Source organism: Hesperophylax consimilis, chromosome 15 (assembly GCF_061612785.1).
Source record: "Hesperophylax consimilis isolate HC1 chromosome 15, BYU_Hcon_1.0, whole genome shotgun sequence".
NCBI lineage: Eukaryota > Metazoa > Arthropoda > Insecta > Trichoptera > Limnephilidae > Hesperophylax > Hesperophylax consimilis.
The window spans coordinates 1,397,765-1,423,660 of NC_142850.1; the positions used below are offsets into that span (position 1 = coordinate 1,397,765).

At 31.5% G+C, this 25,896-nt stretch overlaps 1 protein-coding gene and 2 non-coding genes across 3 annotated transcripts; 2 read left to right on the forward strand and 1 right to left on the reverse strand.

Moving 5' to 3' along the window:
• Window positions 1-9,868: 9,868 nt before the first annotated feature.
• On the reverse strand, window positions 9,869-9,940 carry TRNAW-CCA (transfer RNA tryptophan (anticodon CCA)). Its single transcript has one exon. It is a non-coding gene; the product is annotated as a tRNA-Trp (tRNA).
• Window positions 9,941-14,286: 4,346 nt separating this feature from the next.
• On the forward strand, window positions 14,287-14,358 carry TRNAQ-CUG (transfer RNA glutamine (anticodon CUG)). The gene has a single exon. It is a non-coding gene; the product is annotated as a tRNA-Gln (tRNA).
• Window positions 14,359-22,949: 8,591 nt separating this feature from the next.
• LOC149417160 (uncharacterized) lies at window positions 22,950-25,195 on the forward strand. Its single transcript, XM_089640550.1, has 3 exons — window positions 22,950-22,991; window positions 23,457-23,959; window positions 25,170-25,195. Exons 2-3 carry the CDS (start codon window positions 23,458-23,460, stop codon window positions 25,193-25,195), a joined length of 528 nt encoding a protein of 175 aa, XP_089496676.1. The 5' UTR covers window positions 22,950-22,991; window position 23,457.
• The last annotated feature ends 701 nt before the right edge of the window (window positions 25,196-25,896 follow it).

Sequence of the window (25,896 nt, forward strand, 5' to 3'; positions counted from 1 at the left end):
AATGTATCAATAAAAAATAAAATAAAAATACCAAAGTTCAGGGCACTTAAAATATTTATAATATGAACAAAATAAGTTAATAGCCAGAATAACAGAAAAGTGTGTAATGTGTATGCATAGGGTAATGAAGCAAGCGGTGTTGCCAAAACCATGTTGTTTGGCTGTCCATCCTCTTTGACTACCCACGCGTGAAACGGCATGATGGTTAGTTAGTTACAATAACTGTTCTTGCATTGGAGTAATTTTTTTAAAACACAATATATCTTCAAGTATTTTTTTTTTTTAAATATGTTTGTATTTTCTGTTCGGCATTTAAAAAATATATATTGTTGAAGTGAACCAAGTACAGTCGAATGAAACAAAAAATGTATGATTGTGAGTGAAGCAAGGAGTGAGTGTGCTAATACCGAATTGTTTGGCGGTTCGTCCTCTCTACCTAAGTTTATATGAACTAAGTTTGATTTTATATTTTACGTACAATTTTAGCTTTAATTCTTTAATGAGATTCTCTGTTAATTGAAAATTATTTTTTTTTAAATTTTCACTTTTCATCGTATTTCTTCATGAATAGAAGAGATGATGGCTCAAAACCATTTTGTAGGGAAAATTATTATTTGAATAGGCAGTTACCTATATCTTGGAAGAAACTTTTTTTCAAATACTCCTGAAGATGGAAGAAGTAGCTGGCAGAGTAATTGCACCCTAGACGATAGGGTGGGAATACGACGCATTTGTCCACTCAGCTACTACAGTCGATCAAAAAAACTGCATTAAATTATGATAACATAACCATAAAACATTTAATAACGCACATTAATAAGACCCCAAGATTTATAATTAAATCGTCATGGTGCCTACCTACTCGTACAAGGGCCTCGCGTTCGTCCATCAATCACGTGGTCTCGGAGATCTATTTAAATTAGGAACGGGACCAAACTTCTTCGTAAGTCAATTCTCCGCAGAATAAATTGCAAAGGCGAAATTAATTAATTATAAGAGGGCGGGATTAGGGAATACTGGGGAATTGTAGGGAATAGGGGTAGGTACTTAGGGATGTAACCTGCAAGTCATAGAGCCCGGAATGATGGGCGCATTTTGCAAAGTGATTCGTGATGAGTAATAGAAGGTTGGCGTTATTTATTTTACTGTACTATTATAATTTAAACTAACAAACGTAGCAAAGTTCTGCTACTTTTCAGTCTGAAGAAAATTAAAAAAAAAAATTATCATTAAGATGGCATTTCTTTGAACAAATTGCGTATTAAAACACCCACTTACAAATCTTTTGATTTCAGGGGAAATTTCGGTTTTGATTTATTTTAGATAGTTTCATCAAAAACCCTATAATAATACGTCCAACTAACAATATTAACAATAGAGGCGCTAGTGTAGCATGTTGACGTTGACATCCCTTTCAATAGCGGCAAGCTTTGATTTATTTAATTGGTAATATAACCTTTTATGCTGACGATACAGTCATCATTGAAAGTGACAATACATGGGAATTAGTTAAACTAAAAGCAACAGAAGACATAAACACTCTTAAATACTGGTTTGACATAAACTTACTATCTCTAAATAGCGAGAAAACTCAAGTTATACCATTTGCGATAAAATCAAATGACGTTCCACAAAATTTTGATACAATTATACACGACAATTTAAAAAAAAAACAGAAAAACTGTAGAATAAAGTGTTCCACGTTGAAAATATCAAATGAAATTAAATACTTAGGAATAATAATAAACAAAAACCTAAACTGGAAATATCAAATCAACCAAACCGTCAACAAAATAAGAATATAAATTTATATATTTTTGAAAATTCGAAATTTTCTCTCATTGGAAATTCTAACATCAGTCTACCACGCTTTAGTACAATCGAATCTCCAATACGCTGTAATCAGCTGGGGAGCTGCATACAAAACAAATCTACTCCCTGTTGAAATTGTACAACGTCTAATTATAAATATAATATTGAAAAAACCAAGAGATTATCCAACACACCTAATTTTTGAAGAATTTAAAGTATTCAAATTTAATGATCTTGTCCAAAAAAACGTAATAACTCAAATAATAAAAGAAAAACAAAACCACAGCTTTTTAACTGAAAGTCGTACTCGTCAAAAACATATTATATTTCCAACACAAAAATGTAACACCACTTTTGCTCAACATCATTACAAATATCTAGGGAAAAAATACTTCAACAGCCTACCCGAAATTATCAGAACAATAGAAAACGATAAACACCTACTAAAAGCAATTAAAGAGAAGTTCAATGTAAAAATACCAAAATGATGAAACTATCTTTTTAAAATTACAAACACTAAATATTTTTAATCTTGATGCTCACCACTCTTTTAGACACAAGCGCCAGCTTCTATAGAAGAGGAATATTAAAAAATCAAAAGCAGTGAAAACTAATTGTATGAATTATTTTAGTTTACATTATTGATTATACTCTGTAATACTATTACACTGTAAATTGATTAATTATTTAATAAATAAAAATACATTCTTATTTAGTACTTAGTGGCGGTGTTGTGTTTTGTTTTAAATTATTATTTTGAACAATATTGATAAAAAATATTAAAAAAGGTCTCAAAAAATAGATTCTGTGTTTGCAGTTTACGGATGTAATCATTTCAAACAACAAAAACAAGTCTTTTTTCAGGACACCAAAAAAAGTTGACAGGTTAGCTGGGGAAATATAATATGAACCACGAAAAATATCATTTTAAAAATTTTAAGGATAATTCAGAAAAACTTGTTGGTTCCATGTGGCATTCTGTTCGTGTTGAAGTAGTCAATCATCGTTAATGTTGACGTTTAAAACACATTTTTGTAAAATGCGTTTTGAATTATTGATTATATTACATCATTGATGTACAATATAAAAATATAAAATTATTTTATTTAATAAATATAAGGAGATGTTTTTGTAAAATTTCTCACAATTATATTAGTAGTTCATAACCTGTCTTACTATAAAGACAGGGTTAATAGCCGCTTTAATATTTTTTTATGTATGAGCAAAAAAAGCATCAAGGTCGAATGCTGGTTACCTATTTTTTTATTGTTTTTTGATTTCTATAATTTATTAAGGTAAAATAAAGAACATATTTCACATAAAATGCATGAAAGAAATCCAAGGCGCACAACTCACGCCTCAAGGAGGCGCTACTTTAGCATGTTGCATCAGAATGTATGGGAAATGTCAGAAGTTGGATGTGCTTTTAATATTACAAGGAATTTGGTTTCAGAAGTTGGAGGTATTATTAATATTATAGGGTATTTGGTTTCAGAAAGTTGGAAGTATTATTAATATTGTAGGGTATTAGATTTCAGAAGTTAGATGTATTATTAATATTATAGGGTATTTGGTTGTAGAAGTTGGAGGTATTATTAATATTAAAGAGTATTTGGTTTCAGAAGTTAGTGGTATTATTAATATTTTCGGGTATTTGTTGAGATGAATAAATTTAAGAAAATTCTACAAAATATAAAATTTATCATTTATCATAGAACCTACGACAAAAACAACCTTAGTTGTCTTTTACGTAGACAAATATAAATATATTTTTAAGCGAGGCAGGGCCGTCAATTATGCAATGCATTTAATGTGCTAAGATTATGATGAATTATTCATTTTATTTATCTGCTCATGACGATGCACTTTCAGCAACATCGCCATCTGCTCTATACAAACATGTGCGAAAATATTTTGAATATTTTTATTTATTGATTATTTGTATTTAGATTTATATTTCAACCATATAATAAAGAAGAACACAAGAAATGCCCTGCGGACGTGTTTAGTGATCCAAATATTTAGCCAATCGGGCCTTGAATTTTGATTTAAAAATTTTTGTTTCTCCATGATTATGGAGTTCAAAAGGGATGGAGAACTCGTGTGTCAGGCCAGGGGAAGGACGGGATGTTTCGTAGAATTTGAGCAATTCATAAAAGTTAAAAATGTGAAGGTTCTATTGTTATTTCTTCGTAAGCTGGTTGTTTCAGAGTAATTGGATAGTAACAGAACATGAATAGGACTTCAGAACTTAAAAATGAACTTTGATGAATTGTTCTGAAATTTGTATTGAATTCTGTGAAACAATCCGTCCTAAGTGAGACAGAGCGCGTGCTCAATGTTCTAGAACCAAAAGGTACTAAGATATTGGCAATATTTTTTGCATTCAAATTTATATGGAATGCACTTCGTAGGTAGGTATTTAACACGTTAACGTGATGTTTTCCGCTCAGTCGTAAGAAGGTATTTAACACGTTAACATGATGTTTTCCGTTCAGTCGTAGGTAAGTATTTAACTTTGGTATATTCTTGTTGGCGTGCTTCTATTATTCAACTTATTCCGGTTCTCATCCTACTAGAAGATCTCTTCTCACTTTCAACACCTGTCGATTGACGAATGTTCTTCAGTTAGTTCTTTCTGAAATATCTTGCATTAGTCACGAATAAAATATTCTCATTCCTTATTTAGCATACAATCGATGTAATGTACATTTATTGTACAATAAGCCCCGCTGTAAACGGAAACCATCACGGCTGTATCCTGTTTTTACGACTTTATTTAAGGCGCCAAATTAAGCTTCCATTTCCAATATGGCGGGAGACGCGCGACGGAGCGCCGTTAAAATTCGAAATTTAAATAATATCATAAAAGTGGAGCCCCCTTTTAAAATCAAACTAATCTTTCGCAATTGGATGAATCCGATGCATTCATGGATCCGGGGACATAAAACCTGGATGCATGTTTATAGGTCATAAAAATATGCTAAAATTAGTTGCTCCGTCTTACCGGTAGATGAGATTCAACTCGCTTACCTTTCTCATCTTGTCTTTTACTTTCTTTTGTCAGGAAAGTAAAAAGAAAGAAAAACTTCCGAACACGTTTCTCAAGCCAATGTTGAGTAAAACACTAAAATATAATGTTTTTTAAAAATAACTGTTACATCTGATAGTATTATTGTCCCAGCGTCTGGACGATGTAGGCCCTGTGATTGGTGAAATTCAAATTGTGTTTAAATAAGACATTAAAAATTAAGACACGATTTAATACTGAAATAGAATCGCCACATGTAATACGATATTTCTTCAAAAATATCGTTTCTGCTCATATAATTTTTGGATAATATCGAAGAATATATGATTTAGAAAGTTCACAATCCATTGGATTAATTACATTACAGTGAAAATTATCCACAATTACGTGATTAAGTTTGACGTTTGACGAAAAAAGCACACGTTAATTCAATATGGCCGATACGCACCGCGGCAATAGGTGGCCGACAGAGCGCACCTCTGGCGGTGTAAGAACGAACCAAATGACTGGCGCGTATATTTAAATATGCAAAATTACTTGAATATCAAGCGTTTAATAATAAGATTTCTACTGAAGTTTATTTCAACTTTGCAATGGCATTTTTCGTTATTATTTATAATTTTTTTTGCTTATTAATTATATATGATTTTATATTGACATGTTTTCTAATTCCTAAAATTTCAAAATTATTTATTTGCGATGCTTTAATCCTGAGTGAAGTATTTTAAGACCTGAATTTTGATCGAAAGTGTGATTCAAAAGATGATTTGCAAACTCAGATTCACTCTTTCCATTTAGAACCCTGAGGTGTTTTTTTAGTTCTGACTTCAAAGTCTCTATTGGTTCTACCTTTGTAAAAGAAATTACAATCATCCCAATTGAGTTTATAAACTCCTGATTTTTTTGTTTGATTTTCGCCATCTTTATTATTAAGAATATATTTCTTCATTCTGTTATTAGTGTAAACCGCCGGTTGAATAGTACCAGGAATGTTTTTTTAAATATAATTTTAGAATTATCGTTATCCACAAACAGAATTCTACGCCATTGTTTATTTATATCTTAAGAAATAGGGTAAAAATACCGTTTGAAGAGAATATGTTTAATTTTTTTATTTAGTATTTCAACTATCAATTTATTAGAATAACCGTTATTAAATGTTATTTGTCTTATGAATATATTGTTTTATGGTTATATGCAATTTTTTTTCTGGTCTTAAAATACTTCACACAGGATTATAAAGCATCACAAATAAATAATTTCGAAATTTTAAAAATAAGAGAACATGTTTATAAAAGCAGATATAATTAACAAGAAATTTTTTTATAAACTCTCTTTTAAATATTTTCCCACTTAACTGGTCTTTCATATTGTAATTACTAATTCTTATAAACCCAGCCTACTCTTACCCCTCCCCCTCCTTCCACTTCTTTTTTCTAATTGTAATCTATATTTAATTTTTGACTTCGGTGTATACTTCGTTCATGAAACATGTATTGGTTGTATATAATAAAGTGATGTTAAAAAAGTTATTTGTTTTTTAATAAAATAAAGTTTAATCGGATAACATTATTTTATCTATTTCCATTGTATATCAATGCATACGTACATAATAAAATGTAAACATTATATTTATTTATTAATTAGACAATTTGCATAGCGCCGCTTTTGTGAGATATCACCTCAGGGGCGCTATATTGTAATAATCTACCTTTATATATAGATTTTTACTCTCCTGATGAAGGTGTATATATAATCTATCTTTAAACTTTATTAGATACAGTAACAGTTTTAGGTAAAGAATTACCACCAGTTGGAGTAAAATTCACACCTTTTAATTAAACCGAATGCTAATCTCATCGCACAATTACCCTCCTTTTATCCATAAACACGGGTACAATTAATCAATATGTAATAATCTATTATTTCAGTCAACTTTGTTTTAACTATCTTTAATTGTTGTGACAAACTATACGATATTGATTCAACTTATAGACATTGACGGTTGTAACACATATTTAAGCACTGCAAGTCTCCTATGAGCAAATTATATTAGGTACGATAACAGCTAATATCAGTATGTAGTCAATAATAGTGTTTCATTTGAAATAATCCATCACAAATACGTAAAATTTAATTTATTCAAACAACTGTCATTCTTATTATGCGTAAATGTAGCATGTTATTATTCATTAACTCCTTCCTGTTCCGTGTTTTAACAATATAAACTCACCCTCTCTCTGTGAATGACCTAATATCTATCTATTAAATGTAACTGTTGTTAGTATCACTTAAACTGGGCGCAGCCCAACGTAGTGCCGCCCGCAGGGCCTAGCAGCAAAAACCCGCGGAACGGGTTTTTAACTGCTAGTCTTAAAATAATACTGAAAACGTTTAAACTAGTAAGATGTTGTGTAGACAACCAAATAATCATTTTTGAATAATGTCTTTTGTGAAAGTATGTATTGGATGAATGATTCCTGTTTACATTACATAATGTTTATGCGAACAACACATACTTAGCATTGCGTGTGTTGGTGCATATGTATACATTTCTAACAGAAATATTCTGGGAAGCGTCACTGACAAACGGCATTTATTTTGCTACTCCAATTCCTCGTTTTTAGCGAAAGAGGGAACTAAAATGATTATTAACATTGGTATTACTGTGAACTTTTAAAATGTCTTTCAAAATAAAAATTTAAAAATAGGAAAATGTCTTTAAAAATTATTTTTTTCTGAGTATGAATTATTTCTAGAGTCGACAACTCCTCCTAACCTCGCCAAATGCCGATCGGCTAGGACTAACATTTATTTCGTATATTAACTGTTTTAACATCCGATTTCAAATCAATGCGTATATGTCCGCATGTGTGTTCGTGATAAACGATAGAATGCATTGTCATCGACAACGAGTCAACCTGCCGAGTTTCAGCTAGATCGGATGTCGGGAAGTGGGTTAATTTCCACTTCCAATATTTGGATTGATTCATTTATTTATTCCCGAAAACAAAAGTAAAAATCAAATAGATGTATTTAAAAATTGAAAATTCTTGACTGGGTTTTCTGTTTAATTGAATTATTTAAAATTATACGGGTAAACTATTAAATGCAAAGAGAAAGGTTTGTGTTTTGATCCGAGTAGTTAATAATAAAATTTCTGAAGTCGAATAACAAGTTTGAAACATGTTGTATTCAAGCAATGCATCTGTGTTAATATTTTGTTCGAATCAACATTCGCTGAGATACTGCTAGTCTATAAAGGTTATTAAAAAATACTAACACTAGCAGTCTTACTAAAGAAAAACCTCTTTACATTCGTTAAACGGCATTTTTGTTACACATTGTTTAAAGACTGTGATAGTTTAGATTTCAGTTGGTACTAATAAAAATTATCTGTAACTGGACTTCGAAAGAACTGGCAACGTTGGATTTTCCGCAGACTGACAAGTGAAATTCCGGTCTTGAAAAAGTTAGGCTATTTCAGACACATTATTCTATAATTGCCTGTTACCGCGTGAATTTAATAATAATTTTATGAAAGTGATATTTTTTAATAAAACAAATGTTTTATATGTGTGTAGGTAAACATAATTTACAGAAATCAACGTTTATATTGCGAAAACAATGAATTAAAAATTTCAATTTCGTTGTTATTTTCTTGGAATTATTATTAAACATATTTATTTATAATGTTTTTGAATAACCGAAATTAAAAATTATGTGAATGTTTTCTTTCGAATTCCCAAAATAAAAGGAATTTTTTTACAAAATTTCGCACTCTTTCAATTTTTGGAGTAAAAATATGTTCGTTTTTTTAATTTAAAATATTCTAATTTATAAATATCAAAGTTTATTTCAAATATACAAATCCAAAAAGTAATTTTATCTAATTTCTTAAAATAGTATTTTTTACAACATCTTCAAAAATAAGAAATATATAGATCATTTAAAATATCTTGGAAATATTCAGAAATTCGATGAGAAATTTCAAGTTTATTTAACAGATAAAAAAAACCCTTGGCTGTGTAAATAATGTATATATCATTCCATGAGCTATCTTTTGTCAGTTTCTATATTAGTAAGGTTTTCACATACACTGTCGTTAATCAATTGAATAAAATTGACCACGTTTTTTATTAAGACAGTAATATTTAAACCCGAGCTTAACAAATTTGACCAACTAAATATCAGGCAGTTTAAAACAAAGGCAGAGAGAATAAACCGCCACAAAACTCTGTTTAGGCACACAGTATCTGCTTCATTCACATTCATACATCGTCTTATGTCATAATTTTGTAAATTTAGGTCCATTTGAAGTATAGATACGAGCAGATAAATGTCACGTTTAGTGGATCAAGGAAAACCATCCCCTTATAACCTAACCTCAAATAGTTCATCCCTCGGTTGGATTCTGGGGATGAAGAGCGAGTAGGTAGGGTAAACAGTCGTAAAGATCGTTGGTAGTGGCTGTCATATTTTAAGAGGTCCATATAATATGGGGTGATTTACCGTCGCATAAAACGCGCGAGGGTATTTACAGATCATTTCTTACACAACTGAATCGAAAATCTCTCACTTAGAACGCTTTTTCGCCTTGTTATTTGCTATGCGAAATAATTGCTTCATTCGATTTGGAAAACATAAAATGTTTCCATTCAAATATGCTAGTTATAATAAAATACGTATTTTTATTTTATTTATAACTAGCGCGTGAAAATCACGGGAAATTATAATAATTGTAACTGGTTGGTCTGATTTGTGAAGCTGAAAGTATTAAAAAAAAATATTTGTTACAGGATCATTGCATTTCAAAAGAAGGTATTTGCTTTACGACATCTATCAAACAAAACTAAAGCGACAAAAATGTATTTGTTCTAATAGTGCACATTATTCAAATATGCAAAGCATGATTTTTATGTTACAAAAATATTGAAAAAAAAAGTTTTATTGAAACATTATTATAATTATATTTAAGAAACCTAAAAAAGTTGTAATAATAAATTAAAATTACAAAAAAATGATTGACCCCGACGTGATTTGAACACGCAACCTTCTGATCTGGAGTCAGACGCGCTACCGTTGCGCCACGGAGTCCCGTGACGGCTTTGCGATAAATACGTTACATAGTTATTTGCTATGTCAACAGTAAAAACACGCGTATTACTTCGGAATTCATGTTTCCGTCTGATAATAATTTTATCTTTTGCAAGTGCCGACGATAACCATGATAACTACATAATATTCGTTACTTGTTTCTTTGGTACTTCTTTATTATTATTATTATTCGTGGAACTTTATTTTATTTCACATATATATTACTGATATTTTTGTTTCATGATCTAGTACCTATTTATTTTCTTTCTGATAGTTTTATAATTTACCTTTGCTTTTTCATTTGAATCCAACCGTTTGGTTTTATTTTGGTTGAAAAATTCCAAGGTTTCAGCTTTTGCCGCTAGGGGTCAACAAAATTCACAGTTTCCAGAACATTTTCATAGAGGCGTTACCTTTTTAGGTGTTTTCTCTGTGTGATGTCTCATTGAAGATAAATAAAGCAAAATTATTTTGTTTTTAAAGACTTTTATTTATTTTATATGTAAATTCAGTTTTTGTTACGTCGCAAACAAAACCGTAGGCTGTTTTTATGCATTTTCCTATTGTTTGTGTATTTTTAGGTAGACCTCTTATAATTAAATAAAAACCAACATTTCATCTGAAATCATAAGATTTATAAGTAGGTACTTAAATACCTACCTACATACTTAATTATAAACCATTATATTTTATGTAACATTTATTGAGTAACCGGACAACTCAACACAATGACAAATCAACACGCATTTAAAAAGTGATACACAGTCACGAAAAGCGATGTAACAAAAACTAGGTTAAACAGGATAGTTTTAGAGGTTGTTTTTTCCATCGCTTTAAATGACTTTATATCAATATTTAAAGTTGTGTTGTATTTTCATTCTGTTCAGCTGTCAAGGAAACTCATTTACGGTACCTAGTACCCAGGGCCGGCTCTGTGCGGGCGAAATTGGAGCAGTATATAATGAATTAGCAATATTCAATATCAGTTATTTTTCTATATTTTATGTAGGCTGTACTAAACCACCCATTAACGAGGTGAACATTTTTAATTGAACAAAAAATCGTATACTTACCTACACGTGTATCAGCGATATATGTGTTTTACAACATTATTTTTTTTCTAGTTTTCAGTATCTGTTCATACATCGCATGTAGAAGCTGGTGAGTTAATCATCAGGGTAGGTGTATTGCATTGCCAACCTCCCGACTAGGTAGGTACCTATAACCCATATAGACAACGGACCCTATATTTCTTATTGTTTATTCTCCCATAAAACGCATCTCAGTGTACCGGAAATTATGGCAATTTAATATCATCCCTTTTATGAGATTATGTTATTATTTTAGGCTAAGTTTAAAGCGGAAAACATAAACGCAGGAAGAGCAAACCTCCCCATCCTCCCTTATACCAAATATCTCTTCTAGGGGTTGGGATATTTTATTATAGGCGTTTTATTTAGAGCGTTGTTTATAGTGATTGGATATTCCAAGTGGATTGAGTTATTTGTTTCGTCATACAAGCAAACATAAAACAGTCGTGAAATCTTAAAATGGTGACGATAAAGCTGTTTTCATTCCGGTAAGCATTTTTTGCTATTACCATAGAATGTGATATTTTTTATCTTATACGTAAGACTAACTTAGATGTTTGGATTTGCAATAACTTAATATTCATAATAACGAGATAACATCAATTTAGCACTCTCTTTGTTTTCACCTAAATCCCAAATCTTACTCACGCAATGGAGGATTTGGTAATGTCTTACCCATTTAGTATGAGATTCATTCTTATGCTTCAAATATATAAATTGACTCAACATTACTTTTAAATCGTATTCTATCATTTTTCACGGGTTTAAAAGTTGTTTCAACATGTACAGATTCAAATATATAAATATATATTTCCTCAAAAACATCTTACACACTTATTTAGATCTCCAGCTAAATGTAAAAAAACCCTTTGTTGACAAAAAACGTACTGAAAACAAGAATCATAAGAAATAATTATATTTATGCATGGGTTTTTTAATAAGTTTGCAAATTATTTAGTAAATTTAATTAGTTTGTTTTTATAAATCTTATAAATTCCTCTCGTCCTACAGTGAGTTTTGTAACCCATCGGGATTGCTCTTGCAAGAAATAATAAAATAAATACAATTATTAAGGAGCTCTTCAAGTTATTTGTTATCCTATTTAAAACGAGATTGCAGGCCCTTAACGAATGAATGCACAGGTTTCCTAATAAAATTTTTGTAAAATACGAATGTAATCCTACGAAATACAAATAAAATTCAAAGGCAAATGCAGGTGCATGAACACGTGTCCCGGTATATTTGGAATTTTCTAAAATTTAATAAGGAAACGGCCTGCAATCCAGCTTTTAAGTGGATTACTAATAAATTCAAGGGATTCTTAATAAATTAGCCGTAATCATTTTTCTCCGTCTGTACAAATGAAAAACCTTAGATTCTATTGTGACTTTCGAGTATTGAAAAATGGGTTCAAATGCAGTACCGAAATAATTTATTATAAATTTTATTGCGAATGTAAAAGGGATAACCTTTTAATCGTAAAAACGCATTATAATCGTAAAAAAGAGTATCGAATTTATTACCATGACAGAAAACAATGAATCCCGTTTGAACTTTGCATTGCAAATCCAGATCTCTTCAGTTCAAATAATAATTTTTAACTGCTAGCCCATCAAATGTTTTCACGTTAGTCATAAAATGTTGTAGGAAGTTTCGATTTATGACCGGATATTATTTGAATGGAAATAATTTATATGAACCGATCAATCTGTATATGAAATAAAATATGACTACTGTTAAGGGTGTGCTATAATAATATTTTAATCAGGCGCTGGAATTTGTATGAGATAACCATTTTTAATATTCTAGTAATTGACGACAGTTCACCAGATTTTGATATCAAATATACAAATAAAGAAATAAATTGCAAGTGTAGCTATATGCATTCGAGTATACCAAAACACCTATACATTCAGTCAAAAGCGAATTATAATGATTCAATTTTTATTGGAATACAACGGAACAAGACACAGAACAATAAAAAGGTAATGGTCTCAACTGGGAATCGAGCCCAGTCTCTGTCAATCTCGGTTTTACCGGAACAACGTCTCTAAACACTTCACTATTGGGACCTAACCATTATGCGTCATTTTTGGCGATCTCATATTTCAAATTCAGAATTAACAAATATATCCAGCAACTAATGTTTCCAAATTTTTGGGTTTTTTGAAAATATATTTTTTTTTTTTTAAAAGAAAGACAAACATTCCCGGGTTACGAATAACCCAACAATGTTTAAAAATCTCCTACTACCACCACAGAAAGCCGAAAATGTTGCTTGTGTTGTGATGGAGGACTTAGCCAGCTACAATACAATACATTATAAGGAAGGAAGCTTTTGAGTGTCCAACTACGAAGGTTTTCCGTTTTAGGACAGTCAAATTGACAGGTTTCAAATTATCATACATGTACACAATTACAATTACGTACAATTTTTACAAAGATTTTGATTGATTACAAAGTTCTAAAGAATTAGTTTGCAACCTAGATAGTTATAAAATTAAATAATTAAATTTTAATAATTTTGAACGAAATACTTATTTTTTTTATTTTTCCGTGTCTTGGTTTGTTTCATGTTTCGTTCAGATTTATTATTATTATCTTCTTCAGTGATAATTATAATGATATTTTTAATATTATGAAATATGAAGGATAAAACGAAATGGGTGAAATGTACATACATACTGAAAATCATTTAAAAAAAATACAATTATCGCTTTGTTCCAGAATGACAGTCTTTTCCAATAGTTCCTGCCTGTGACCATTAATAACAGTTCAAAATATTCAATTACAAATTTTCGGGAAGATGTATGAAAACAAGTTACAAGAAAATAAAAATAAAGTTTTACATCAAAAGAGGTTTACATCAAAAATCAAGTTCAAAATTTTATTTTGCATTTTACCCATAATTAAAGTCGTGAAAATAATTATAAATAATTACTCTTTATAGAATACAGAGAAAAGGCGTGTTTTGTTATATTTCTTTATACTATCGTATCATATATACAAATGAAGTAATTTGACCGCCAAAGAAAAGGTACAATTTTGGTCTCTAAAAGAAGAAACAAATGCAAAATTATGGAATAAGGGTGTTTGTAAAACGTATAGTCGTAGGTCAGGCTTACCCGTTAAGCGATTAGATTGTGTAGTTTTCAGCGAGATTTGCGCATGCGCGCCCACGTGACGTCTGCGCGAAAACCTCCCCCTGAAAGTTCAGGAGCTTGAGAAACCTTCAGTAGAAGCAACCCCTATCAAGGTCCCATGGTGTAATGGTTAGCACTCTGGACTCTGAATCCAGCGATCCGAGTTCAAATCTCGGTGGGACCTGAATTTTTCTCACCGTTTTTCTTTATGTACTAATTTACAATATTGCTTTTTGAGATTCGGCGACTGATTAAACATTTACTAACCCATTAAATCATAGTTTACAACAAAATACTTTGAGACTATTGTTATTTGTTAGTTTTCGTATTTTTCAAGGAGTTGTGGATTTCCTCAGTACTCAGAGACCTCTACATTATGTTCAAATTACTTGTGTCAAATGAATTAAAAGACTTATAAATAGCTTTGAAACATAAATTGCGTTTACTCTATCGGCTGTTTTTTCACATATTATTAGTAAATTTTAATCTCTTTTTTTCCTGCGCAGTTCATTTCATTTGACTAAAGTGTTTGTGCTCACCGCAACTCAACATATAAGTTGGTCAAAATTAGAGATTCTTTTGGTATACCAAATGACGAAAACATCTAAAAACCCAATCGATCATAATTATTCATAAAATAATAAAGGACCTATTACCAAAATACTTTTCAAAGAATATTATATACCTCAAGGACGTTCACAGACATAACACAAGAACATGCAAAAAATTAACCTACCAACAAGGACAAAGCCAAATCACAAAAGGAATTCAATATTATAATTCGCTGCCGGAAACCATAAAGTCAACTCCAAGTAGATTTAAGTGAGATTGAAGGAGATATCTTAATCAAAAGTCAATATAATAATTAATAAAAAGGTAATAATATATATTTAATTAATAACAAATTAAACATTTTTAAACTTGAAATAAAATAAAATTAGTAAATAACGACAAATTTTGACTCCTGGAAGTGTTCAAATATAGAATATAAAAAATTGGCCGCACGATGAATGAAAATTAAAAACGTCTATGCATTTAGTTGGATTTGCAGAATTTCTTAAAATGCACATCTGTCGCCAGATCAAAAAAGGTCACTTTCAGTAGGGAAACAAATGAATACGTTACAAGTGCAAGAGAGGGTGAAGAATTCATCCGATTAGGGTGAATCAAATAACAAATAATCACAGTGATTGAATTTACTGGTGGAAACCGACACGGGAAAGGCGGTATGTTTCAGTTTGCATTTAGTTGGTTGCATGGCCGATACTTGTCACTGGCATTTGATCAAGAATAGTTAACAAATCATCAGTGGTGGAGGAAAAAACATCGTCTTTGTAGATCTTTAACTATTTGGAGAAAAAAAATACTATTGGTAATTTACTAAGAATCTCTTGAAATTATTCTGGTCTTATGAATGAATTAACCGGTCTCTAAACTTTTAGTAAATTACGTATATATTATCATGCTATGTCGGAACATGTGTTCATGAAAATCTGAATATTTATCGATTGAATCGTCATGCAATATTATCACGGTAAATCGATAAAACGTACTTAAATTGATGTTTTATTAAAAGGCCTGTTAATTTATCGTGAGGGCGAAAATCGATATTTCTACGAATTGCCGGCTTTGTACGAGTTTCACAAATACCGATTTAGAGTATTTTTCCTATAAAAAATTTGAAAAATTATAGTTATATATATTGAAAACATCTTATTTACTTAAGTTGTATCGACGATTCGAAGATCCCATGGATAGCGGTAGAAATAAACTCAAAATTATTTAATTTATAAAAAAGGCGGAAAAGGTGAGTAATTAGGAATGAAGTTTTCGTTTTTCAAAAAAAATATTTCTGTTTTATAGTCAAAATATGTTTTATTTAAAAAGTTTTCACGAAGGACCATAATGGAAAAAAGAATCCTCTTTTATTTCGTGATTTGCATGTTAAACATTTAATGTTCCTTTCTAAAAAACTAACGAATGTTCGTGCAATTTCTATAGAGTTGGGAGGCAACATAAAATTACTAACCTTTGAATATGTTACTTATGCCAATCATAGGGAACGAGTACACATTCCGAATATATTATATTTTTCCATTAAAAAATACTGGAGTTTAATACGCGGGGTTTAACTTTAAGATTTTCAAGAAAAAAAGATTCAGAGAACATATGAAACAAAACGGTTTGTCGAATATTAAAGTGATATTTTATTTTGTTCAGGTACACGATATAATGGCACGATGCGGCCAAGGCCGGTCCTGCACCAAATGTCGTCTGGCGATAGTAAAAACCTCAAGGGCGCTGTATTAGAAGGTCTTAGCTCCTTGGCGCCTTGGCAAATCTGATATTTCGGGTAGGCTGTTGAAGTTTTTTTTCCCTAGATATATGTAATGATGTTGAGCAAAAATGGTGTTACATTTTTGTGTTGGAAATATATGTTTTTGACGAGTACGACTTTCACATAAAAAGCTGTGATTTTGTTATTATTTTATTATTTAATCGGCGCCCTGACGACGTCCAATAAAGTAATGTATAATTATAACTTTTGCATTACCTAAGTAGCTACTTGTAGGTTCTAAAAATGCACATCAACTAACGTGACGACATCGTCATTCATCGTCAGCAACAACAGTGACTACTCTGGCTATTCTATATGGACTCTGTAATTCGACTACCTCAATGAATCTGTCATTCGCGTCCTTCTCACACCCCCAAACCTATATATATATATTTGTAGTTTCTGTTTCAGAAGTTCAGATTTTAGATAATTTAAATGAAATTGATCAACGGATTGTTTATACGTCCCGCGATGTAAAATGAATTTAACATACAAGCGAATAAAATAATTGTACAACATAATTATATATTTTCAACCTCCTCCTTTGTCAACTAACACCGACTCTCGCAGGATTGAGTGACATTTTCATTTGGCAAGTTGCGTTCACGTCTGTCACGTGTTTATTGGCGCGAAAACTGGAATGCGCGCGAAATTGGGGTGGCTAACGTCAAACCAAATGACAGCCCTTCACCCTGTTAAGGGAATAATAATATAATTGTTGTTATTCCACACCAATTCGTAACACCATTTTATAAACAGTACACATTTGAATTAGGAGGGAAGGCTCGATTTGGTTTGTGAATCTTTGATTAAAATTGACGAATTTTATTCAAGTACCTATTATTTTATTTTTGTATTCAGATTATTTGTAAATTTGCCACACGTTTTTACAGGTGTACCTGTAAAATTGATATAAAATTTTCAGAATGAGTTTCATTCTATTATTGGCATAATTTTTTTTTAATTAAGTATTGATTTTTTCGGAAAGCTGAAAGCTCGGTGGAATTCCTCAGAGCAGCGTTCCATCTCAAACCAGACATACATTTCAAAGAGACTTAGAACCTATTTATTTATGCATGTTCTCCATAAAATGGTTATGCACTATTATATTGTAAACTGAATATAAAAAAAATGTATTGACATTACTCTACTCGTTTGTTGTACATGTATCTCTAGTGTGTAAACATACCGAGCCTAACAAACGCATACCTAAATACCCAAACAATGAAATAAAAATTTGCCCACTAACTTATTATTGACAAAGTTATGTATTAGTCGAGTTCTACCTCATTATTTACACCCATTTGTCCGTGCTACTATTACTTCAATCTATTTGACATGTCAATTTATATAAGGCAACAATTATTTGTCACGCCTTTAAATGTTACTAAACCACTCCAATGTTCTGTACAAAACTTTCACGTAAAACCATTACAAATCAAATCACTTCTTTACGAGACTTTTATCACAGTGAGACTTGCAGTTAATTAGGCAGGTAAAGATGTAAAATTGGTAGCCCTGTCCTAACCTCTTCCTCTTTTTAATAATAATAACGTATATAACAGAAATAATGATTACAACTAAGATTTAAGTGCCTTCAGCTGTAGGAACATAATACCAAGTCATATTAAATTCTTTTTTTTATTTTTGAAATAATTTACTGTTGTGTGGTAACAGTAGGTATTGATTGACCGATGCTATTTTGAAGTTGTACAATTATGGGCTTCCACATCAATTCAATCGTCAAGTCCATTTAATATGGGCTGGGATTATGAGCCACAGACGTGAGTACATCAATGATGGGCGGTAATTGTTCTTCTGCTATTATGTTGGACGCACTCGAACAAATCTCTTCCTGTTGGTGGCTGAAGAGGCGGTTTGACCAGACTTTCATTTTAAGCTTTTTGAATTTAAGTCTATTTGATTGCATCATTCAATCTATTCGCCATTGATGTTCAGATAAGTTTTTATGTGTAGATACTTATTGGTGTTTTTGTCAGGATAAAATCATATAATATCGTTGCTGTTATTTAGAACCAACAAATCTTTACCCACTTACTTGAACCTCTCTACTACCAAAAGATAAAATTTGTTATAAATATTATTTTATGTAATGTTATTTACGTCGAAGATCTAGTGTTTTTTTTAAAATAAATTATCCATGGATGTAACACGCAAAATTTTATTTGATTAATTTATATTATTTCACAAAATACTGATCATAATAATATATAGTATATTTGCAGCGTATTCCAGAGTGGAAGATACTCTTAGTAACGCCCTGGTGTAAGATCACCATTCAGAATTGAAAAGTAGATTGAAACGGCTTTGGCCGTGTTTGGTGACCAGATCTGAATAGCCAGGTACTCAACCACCTTCTTCGCTCTCATCTCCTTCCAATCCCCACTACTTTCAGCCTCACAACATACTTCAATTGGGGATGTCATAGTCTCACTGGCTCCAGACGGTTGGGAGCTGTTGGGACTCTTGTGCGGTTATTTAAACATTATTTTTTTTTTTAATTTACGATCGTCTTGTTTAAAAGTATATTAGTCTTTATATATAAACACAATGTTGATTTAATTTCATTTAATTTAAATACCCACAATGAAATTACTGTTTTGCTTGTAACATTTTGAATTGAGTGTTTTAAAATACTCTCAATAAGGAATGGTTTCACCCTACAGTTTTGAAAACATAATATGTAAACCAAACTGGTTTTGTTAAGTGTGGTAATTAACTAAATATGCTGATGCATTATTTTTAATACAACCTTGCAAAGAGAAGATATACATAATGATGGAATCATTATCAGGAAGTACCAGACGCCTCTTCTAATATTCTAGAGATACTCGTATCTACAAGTGGTCGGAGTCGGAGATGATCTAATCAAAACACTGTTTGTAAGAATTAGGAAGAATTCAATTCACTTTTGTATGTCTCAAACGATTCCGGAAGAGTGTAAGCTGCCCAGAGCCTATGGCACTAAGGCATCTCCGATTTAGGGAATATTCTGCAACTGAACGTTGTGCGAGAGGAATGAGAATGAAAACAGGAATAGATCTGGTAATAAAGGTGTGGTCATTTCAAATATAGTTTCTATTATGACTGCTGGTTTAGATTTCTTACTAGTTCAATATTGAGAGGAACACGTGGAATGAGGTGCAAATATAGCGTACATAACCTATATACATGTAAAACATGTGTATATGCCCTCTCGTTTTGAACAATAATCCGTGGGAGATTTGTTGACTTTCGTGATTCGTCTGGTCCAAGATATCTAGCTAGGTACCATCTTTCTAGCTATTATTTCTCGAAGATACTAGGTACCAACATTCTAGCTATTATTTCATAAGATACTAGGTATCAACATTCTAGTTAATATTTCATAAGATACTAAGTACCTACCAACATTCTAGCTATTATTTCATAAGATACTAGGTATCAACATTCTAGCTATTATTTCATAAAGTACTAGGTACCAACATTTCAGCTATTATTTCATAAAATATTAGGTACCGACATTTCAGTTATAATTTCATAAGATACTAGGTACCAAAATTCTAGCTATTATATCATACTAGGTATCCACATTATAGTTAATATTTCATAAGATACTAGGTACCAACATTCTAACTATTATTTATATAAGTGTGGTGGTGCCTTTCGTGATTCGTCTGGTCAAAGATACTAGGTACCAACATTCTAGCTATTATTTCTGGGGTTTCTCCCCTCTTCGGAATTGAATTCCACTTGAAACTGGAAGCAAGGAACAAGCAATTCACTTATCTCGATAGAAGTTTTATTTTTTATGCCACTCAAAATAACATCGATGTTAAAATCTACTTGATCAATATCTGACGAAATATTCAGTGGTGAAAAAGCATATTTAAGTGATAATATGTTTACCGCATAATTCAAACAGTTACTTTACAAAATATGTTAGTATTTGGATTTAAAACTTTTAATTTTGATACTCTTTTTGGTCGTAAAGCTAAAGTAAATAGATAAAGGTGAAAACGTAGGTATTTAGTGAAACTGTTTGTCATTAGATAACACAAATGCTTCGGCTTTAATGAACTATTGCTTTTACCTGCTGTAACCATTTAGTAATCGTGTAAGTGAACCATTCATATGCGTTTAGATATATCGCAACTTACGCGTATCCAACCGCTTCATAAAAAGTAAAATCCCAGCAATTAGACTGAAAATATGTCATTTGTATTCGTCACGGTATTGGACTAATTTGACTGTTATTTTACATAAACAATATTGAATGGGACATTGACACTCTCACGATTAAATTAAGAAGGTACAAGAAAAACATATTATAAGCTCTCGAATTTTATGTAACCTTTTTTGAACGGACTTTTTTCAGTAAATTGTTTATCAATGGTTTTACAGAATTTTTCGACCACAAAACTTAGCACAAGTGTTGTGGCGGTCGGTTTTTTCTATACCGCATTCAAAATAGAGCATGGAAGTAAAGCATAATATACTGCCGTCATAAGCTAAAAGGCAGAAAGGAATTTACAAAAGTCGCATTCTGATGTGCGTTTTTTATAACAGGTGAATGGTTTCGTACATCAGAATTTGATTTTTGTAAATTCCCTGCTGCCTTTTTACTTATGACTGCAATAATACACATATACAATGGCTGCATTAAAGAAAATAACATTGTCGTGAAATAATAGTACTAATAAAAACATATTATTGTTATGAGATAAAAAGAATTTGGCATTCTCAGACTATAAAAATATTACCATTTGTTATTTCGGCTACTGGCATTATTTATACCTAGCTCTGTCATTAAAAATTTAGGCGTATTAGATCTATCAAAAAATTTATATATATAAAAATGCAAAAATCAGTCATTTTAAATACAGGTAGGATTACGAAAGATTTTTTAAATATTTATGTTGAGGGATCAGTAGGATTTATAGGCCCTGTTAAGAGTTCTACCGAGCCGAACCCTCTGATATGAATATATCTGTAGTCGGTGAATCGTTTTCCCATTTGATCTCTGGTGAGTTGACGTGTTATTCTTGAATTGTTTTGTATTTATTTTGCTTATATAATGCACTTGCATAATGTGGATTGACTAGATGATCATTTGTGGAAAAGTATGTGGAAGGGTTTAGTTTTTCCTATGGGGAAGATTTAACCCGGACATTTAAATAAAGTAAAAAAAAGTGTAAGTATACAAGTACATAACATATGAATAAAATAATAAAAACTATATAAGTGTAAACTAAAATAAGCTTTGTGTACATACATATCTAATGTAAACATCGACCAACTTCATATATCAAGGAATGGAACTTTATTATCTTTAATGTTAATTTAGTCTAAATGAATATTTTTGTAATACTAGCTGAAGTCCCCGGCTTTGCCCCTGCTTTACACAGAGTTCTTCGAAATCTAATATACACAGTGACCTTCCTCTTGTTTTGAAGGTCCAGTGTTCAAAATTTCTTCAGTCTTGGAATAAAATTGTAGATTAAAAAAAAATTCCATGCCGCGCGCCCTTTGTTATTTATATATGAGTATTATACCCTTATCATTTCCGTGTTGGAATAATTCATTTTTAATTGTTTTATCCATAAATTCAATGTCTTTTATTAAATTTTCTGATAATGACATCACACACAAATATGATTATTATATCGTTGTTATTTGATAAATACAATAAAATGATGGTCCATTTTAAAATAAGATACCTCTTGGTGATACCTCGGTGAATGATGAAGGTGAATTGTGAATCGTGAATATTGCGTCACACCTACTAGACAATACACACTCTTTTGATAATCGAGATGTTAAAGTAATCCATACCTGCAATACAGGAAAAAACTAGGTAAACTAGAATTATTAGAAATCGAAATAGAAATCCTAACTTTGTAATGAACAAAAAATTAGTAACCAGTCTCCGCTGCTATATCCATTATAATATTATCACGTGCTCTAAAAATATGTATTTTCTTAACTTATAGTCCATTACAATATTATTTTCTACTCCAGTGTAAAACATGTATCCCTTTAAAGTCTAACATAACAAACTACAATAAAAAACCCTATGAAAAGGCAAATAGGCAAGCATTAATCAAATGAGAGAGCAGCTAAATTGGATTCCTTTAAAAAAGATACTGTTATTTAATGTGTAAATTGCTTAACCCTTTATAGGTCATAAGCTAAAAACGGATAGTTTTGAGACCTGCAATATTAAGGTCTATATTTCTTTGTGTTAACTAGTTATAATCACCCTTATGGGTTGTAATCATTCTCAGGTAACGCACGGAGGTCTTGAATCAAACCAACCGCCCTGAAGTTCGTACATGTTCAGTAAATTTACGAAAACCGCGTCCTGGTCAGTTTCTAGACCTGCGTCCATTTAGCAACACGACAGCTGCCAGTTTTACAAGAACACTTATTTTTATGTTATTGTTTCTCTAACATTGAGAGTTATTTCTGAAAACAAAGTAAGTACATTTGTTATATACACAATACTGTATAGTTTTTGTATTTTTAATTAAAAGTTGTATGTGGAATAATCGAGTAAAGTCAAATTATTTACCATCATGTCTAAAATCTAACCTCAAAAGCTAAAATGTAGGCCCTTTTTGATTATCATATTATAGACACTGCAAATAATTTCTTAACCACAAGACATTTAATTTCGTATGATAATATTATGTTCTTTTACAACTAACAATTATTTTTTGTGGATATTTTCCCGCTATCGAGTTTCTTGATGATATGTGTCATCCTTGATAAAATGATTTTCGTAAAAATTTCCTATCAAAATTATTGTTTTTGTTTTCATTCAAACTGTAATAATTATTTGAAATACATATCTCAAATTGAAGTAGAATAGTTATGGAATGTTATATGTATAAGTAAAAGCCTTTATTGCAGCGCAAAACTATCTTTTTACTTTGTTTTAGGATGGAAAATAAGAGTGGCGGAGGTTTTAGTGTGAAAGACCTTGAAGACATGGGTGAAGGTGCATTCCTATCACTATTTGAGGGAATTACGGAGGACCAAGCTGAGGATTCGGAGGTTGGAGGAGACTCCGATCCCGAAGATGAGATTTCCCAGGTTCTTTCAAGTCCTCGGGATTCAGTTCCTAGGAGCGCTGCTAAGAATAATTTCGATTCTAAACCTGTCAATGCGGTGTCGGACCCTACTTATATTGAAAGGATTATGGAAGCTGATTGTTCTTCAGATGAAGACCCAAACATTCCCGATCAATCACCGGAAGTTACTCCTTCTCCTAGTGCGACCTACTATAAATGGCGGAAACGAAGGCATCACGCGCCTCCCGAGTATACTTCTCACAAGTTTTCACAATTCGAAGGAATTCATATTGAGGTAGATTTGTCTTCACCAATCAATATTTTTTTCAATTTTGTTACTCACGCTATTCTGCAGCACATGATTGACGGAAGTAATAAATATATTAGGCAAAATAATGTTGCCCTTGATTTATCCATAGAGGAATTAAAAGCGTTCATTGGCATCATTATTATAATGGGATTTCACCAGTTACCTAGCTTACGATTGTATTGGTCAACCCATGCTAATTTTTATGTTGCCCGTATTGCAAAAGTTATGAGCCTCAGGAGATTTTTAAAAGTTATTCGATTCCTTCATATGAATGACAATCAAAAAATGCAGCCTCGCGAAAGTTCGCTGTTTGATCGTCTACATAAAATAAGGCCATTATTGACTCACTTCAGTGCCGTATTTAGGACTGCATTTTCACCAAGCAGATTTCTTTCTGTAGATGAAAGTATGATTGGTTTCAAAGGGAGATGTACACTAAAACAATACGTGCCTTTGAAACCAATAAAGCGAGGATTCAAAGTTTGGGTGATATGTTGTGCAGTTACTGGGTACATGATCAACTTCCAAGTTTACGAAGGAAAAGAAGTTACATCTCAACACCCCGAAATTGGTTTAGGAGAATGTGTTGTGAAGCAATTGTCACAGATGTTTGAACAATTGGGATATTGTTTATTTTTTGACCGCTTCTTCACTTCCATTCCTTTACTATCGAAGTTACTAGCAAATAAGTTGTTTGCTTGTGGCACGATTCAAACAAACAGAAAATTTTTTCCAAGTGCAAAAATTAAGCAAGATAAATACATGAAACTTGGTGAGCACGACAGTGTTATGGCAGATTCTATATCTGTAACAAAATGGAAAGACAGGGGTACGAAAGCAGTTTGCATGGCGTCCAACTTTCACGATCCTTCGAAAACAACAACAATAAAACGAACCAACAAGCAAGGCGGCAAAGATGATGTGCCCTGTCCGATAAGCATAGCAGACTATAATAAGTATATGGGAGGAGTTGATCGATTTGACCAACTTGCTTCATCATATAACATAACGTGGAAATCAAGGCGGTGGTGGTTAAAAATCTGGTATTACCTTATTGAATGTGCCATTGTTAATTCGTACACTTTATATAGGGAAACATTGAAGAAATTGGATAAAGAAAAAAAACCTATTAATCATCTTCACTTCCGCAACCAATTGGCTGATCAGTTGATAGGATCTTTTACTTCAAGAAAAAGGATTGGTCGTCCTCAGACTTCATTAGCTAACGATATCAATTCTAATCATTATCCTGAAAAATGTACACTTCGTAGATGTGGATATTGCAGCACGTCGCTGAAAGTGGTACGAAGCTCAGTAGCATGCAACATTTGCAAAGTAGCTCTTTGCATACCGTGTTTTATGCCGTACCATTTATCTGGTCAAAAGAAGAAACTAACGAAGCCTTAGAATTTGTTAACATTTTATGTCGCACCATGTATCTGATCAAAAGAAGAAACCAACAAGGCCTTAGAATTGTTTATTATTTTTTGTTTATGATTTTATGTTGTACCATTAATCTGTTCAAAAGAAGAAGTCTTCGAGGCCCTAGAACCGTTTATTATTTTGAAAATTTTTTATAAAATTATCAAAGCAGTTATTCTCTTGTAACGCAAATAAATAAAACGATATTTTTTCTTACCAAACTGTCTTTTTGTAATGTAAACAAAATTTTTATAAAATATATTTTTTTTTACCTAAATGGACACCGGTCAGAAAAAAGACCGCTGGAAAATCGAAAAATTTCAAAAAGACGAAGCAAAAAAAAAAAAAAATGGAAGTTTTTTCCGTTCATCAAAATGAATATAGTATTCATAAATAAAACCATTAAGGGTGTATCGTTAAAAACAAAAGTTGTCCTATAAAGGGTTAAAATGCCAAAATATTTTAAGGATGAAATTGTTTTTAATAGAGATGTTCATAATTACGAAACCAGAAATGTAAATAGGATTAGATTGCCACATATGAAGAAATCAAAATCACAGAACTGCCTAATGTACA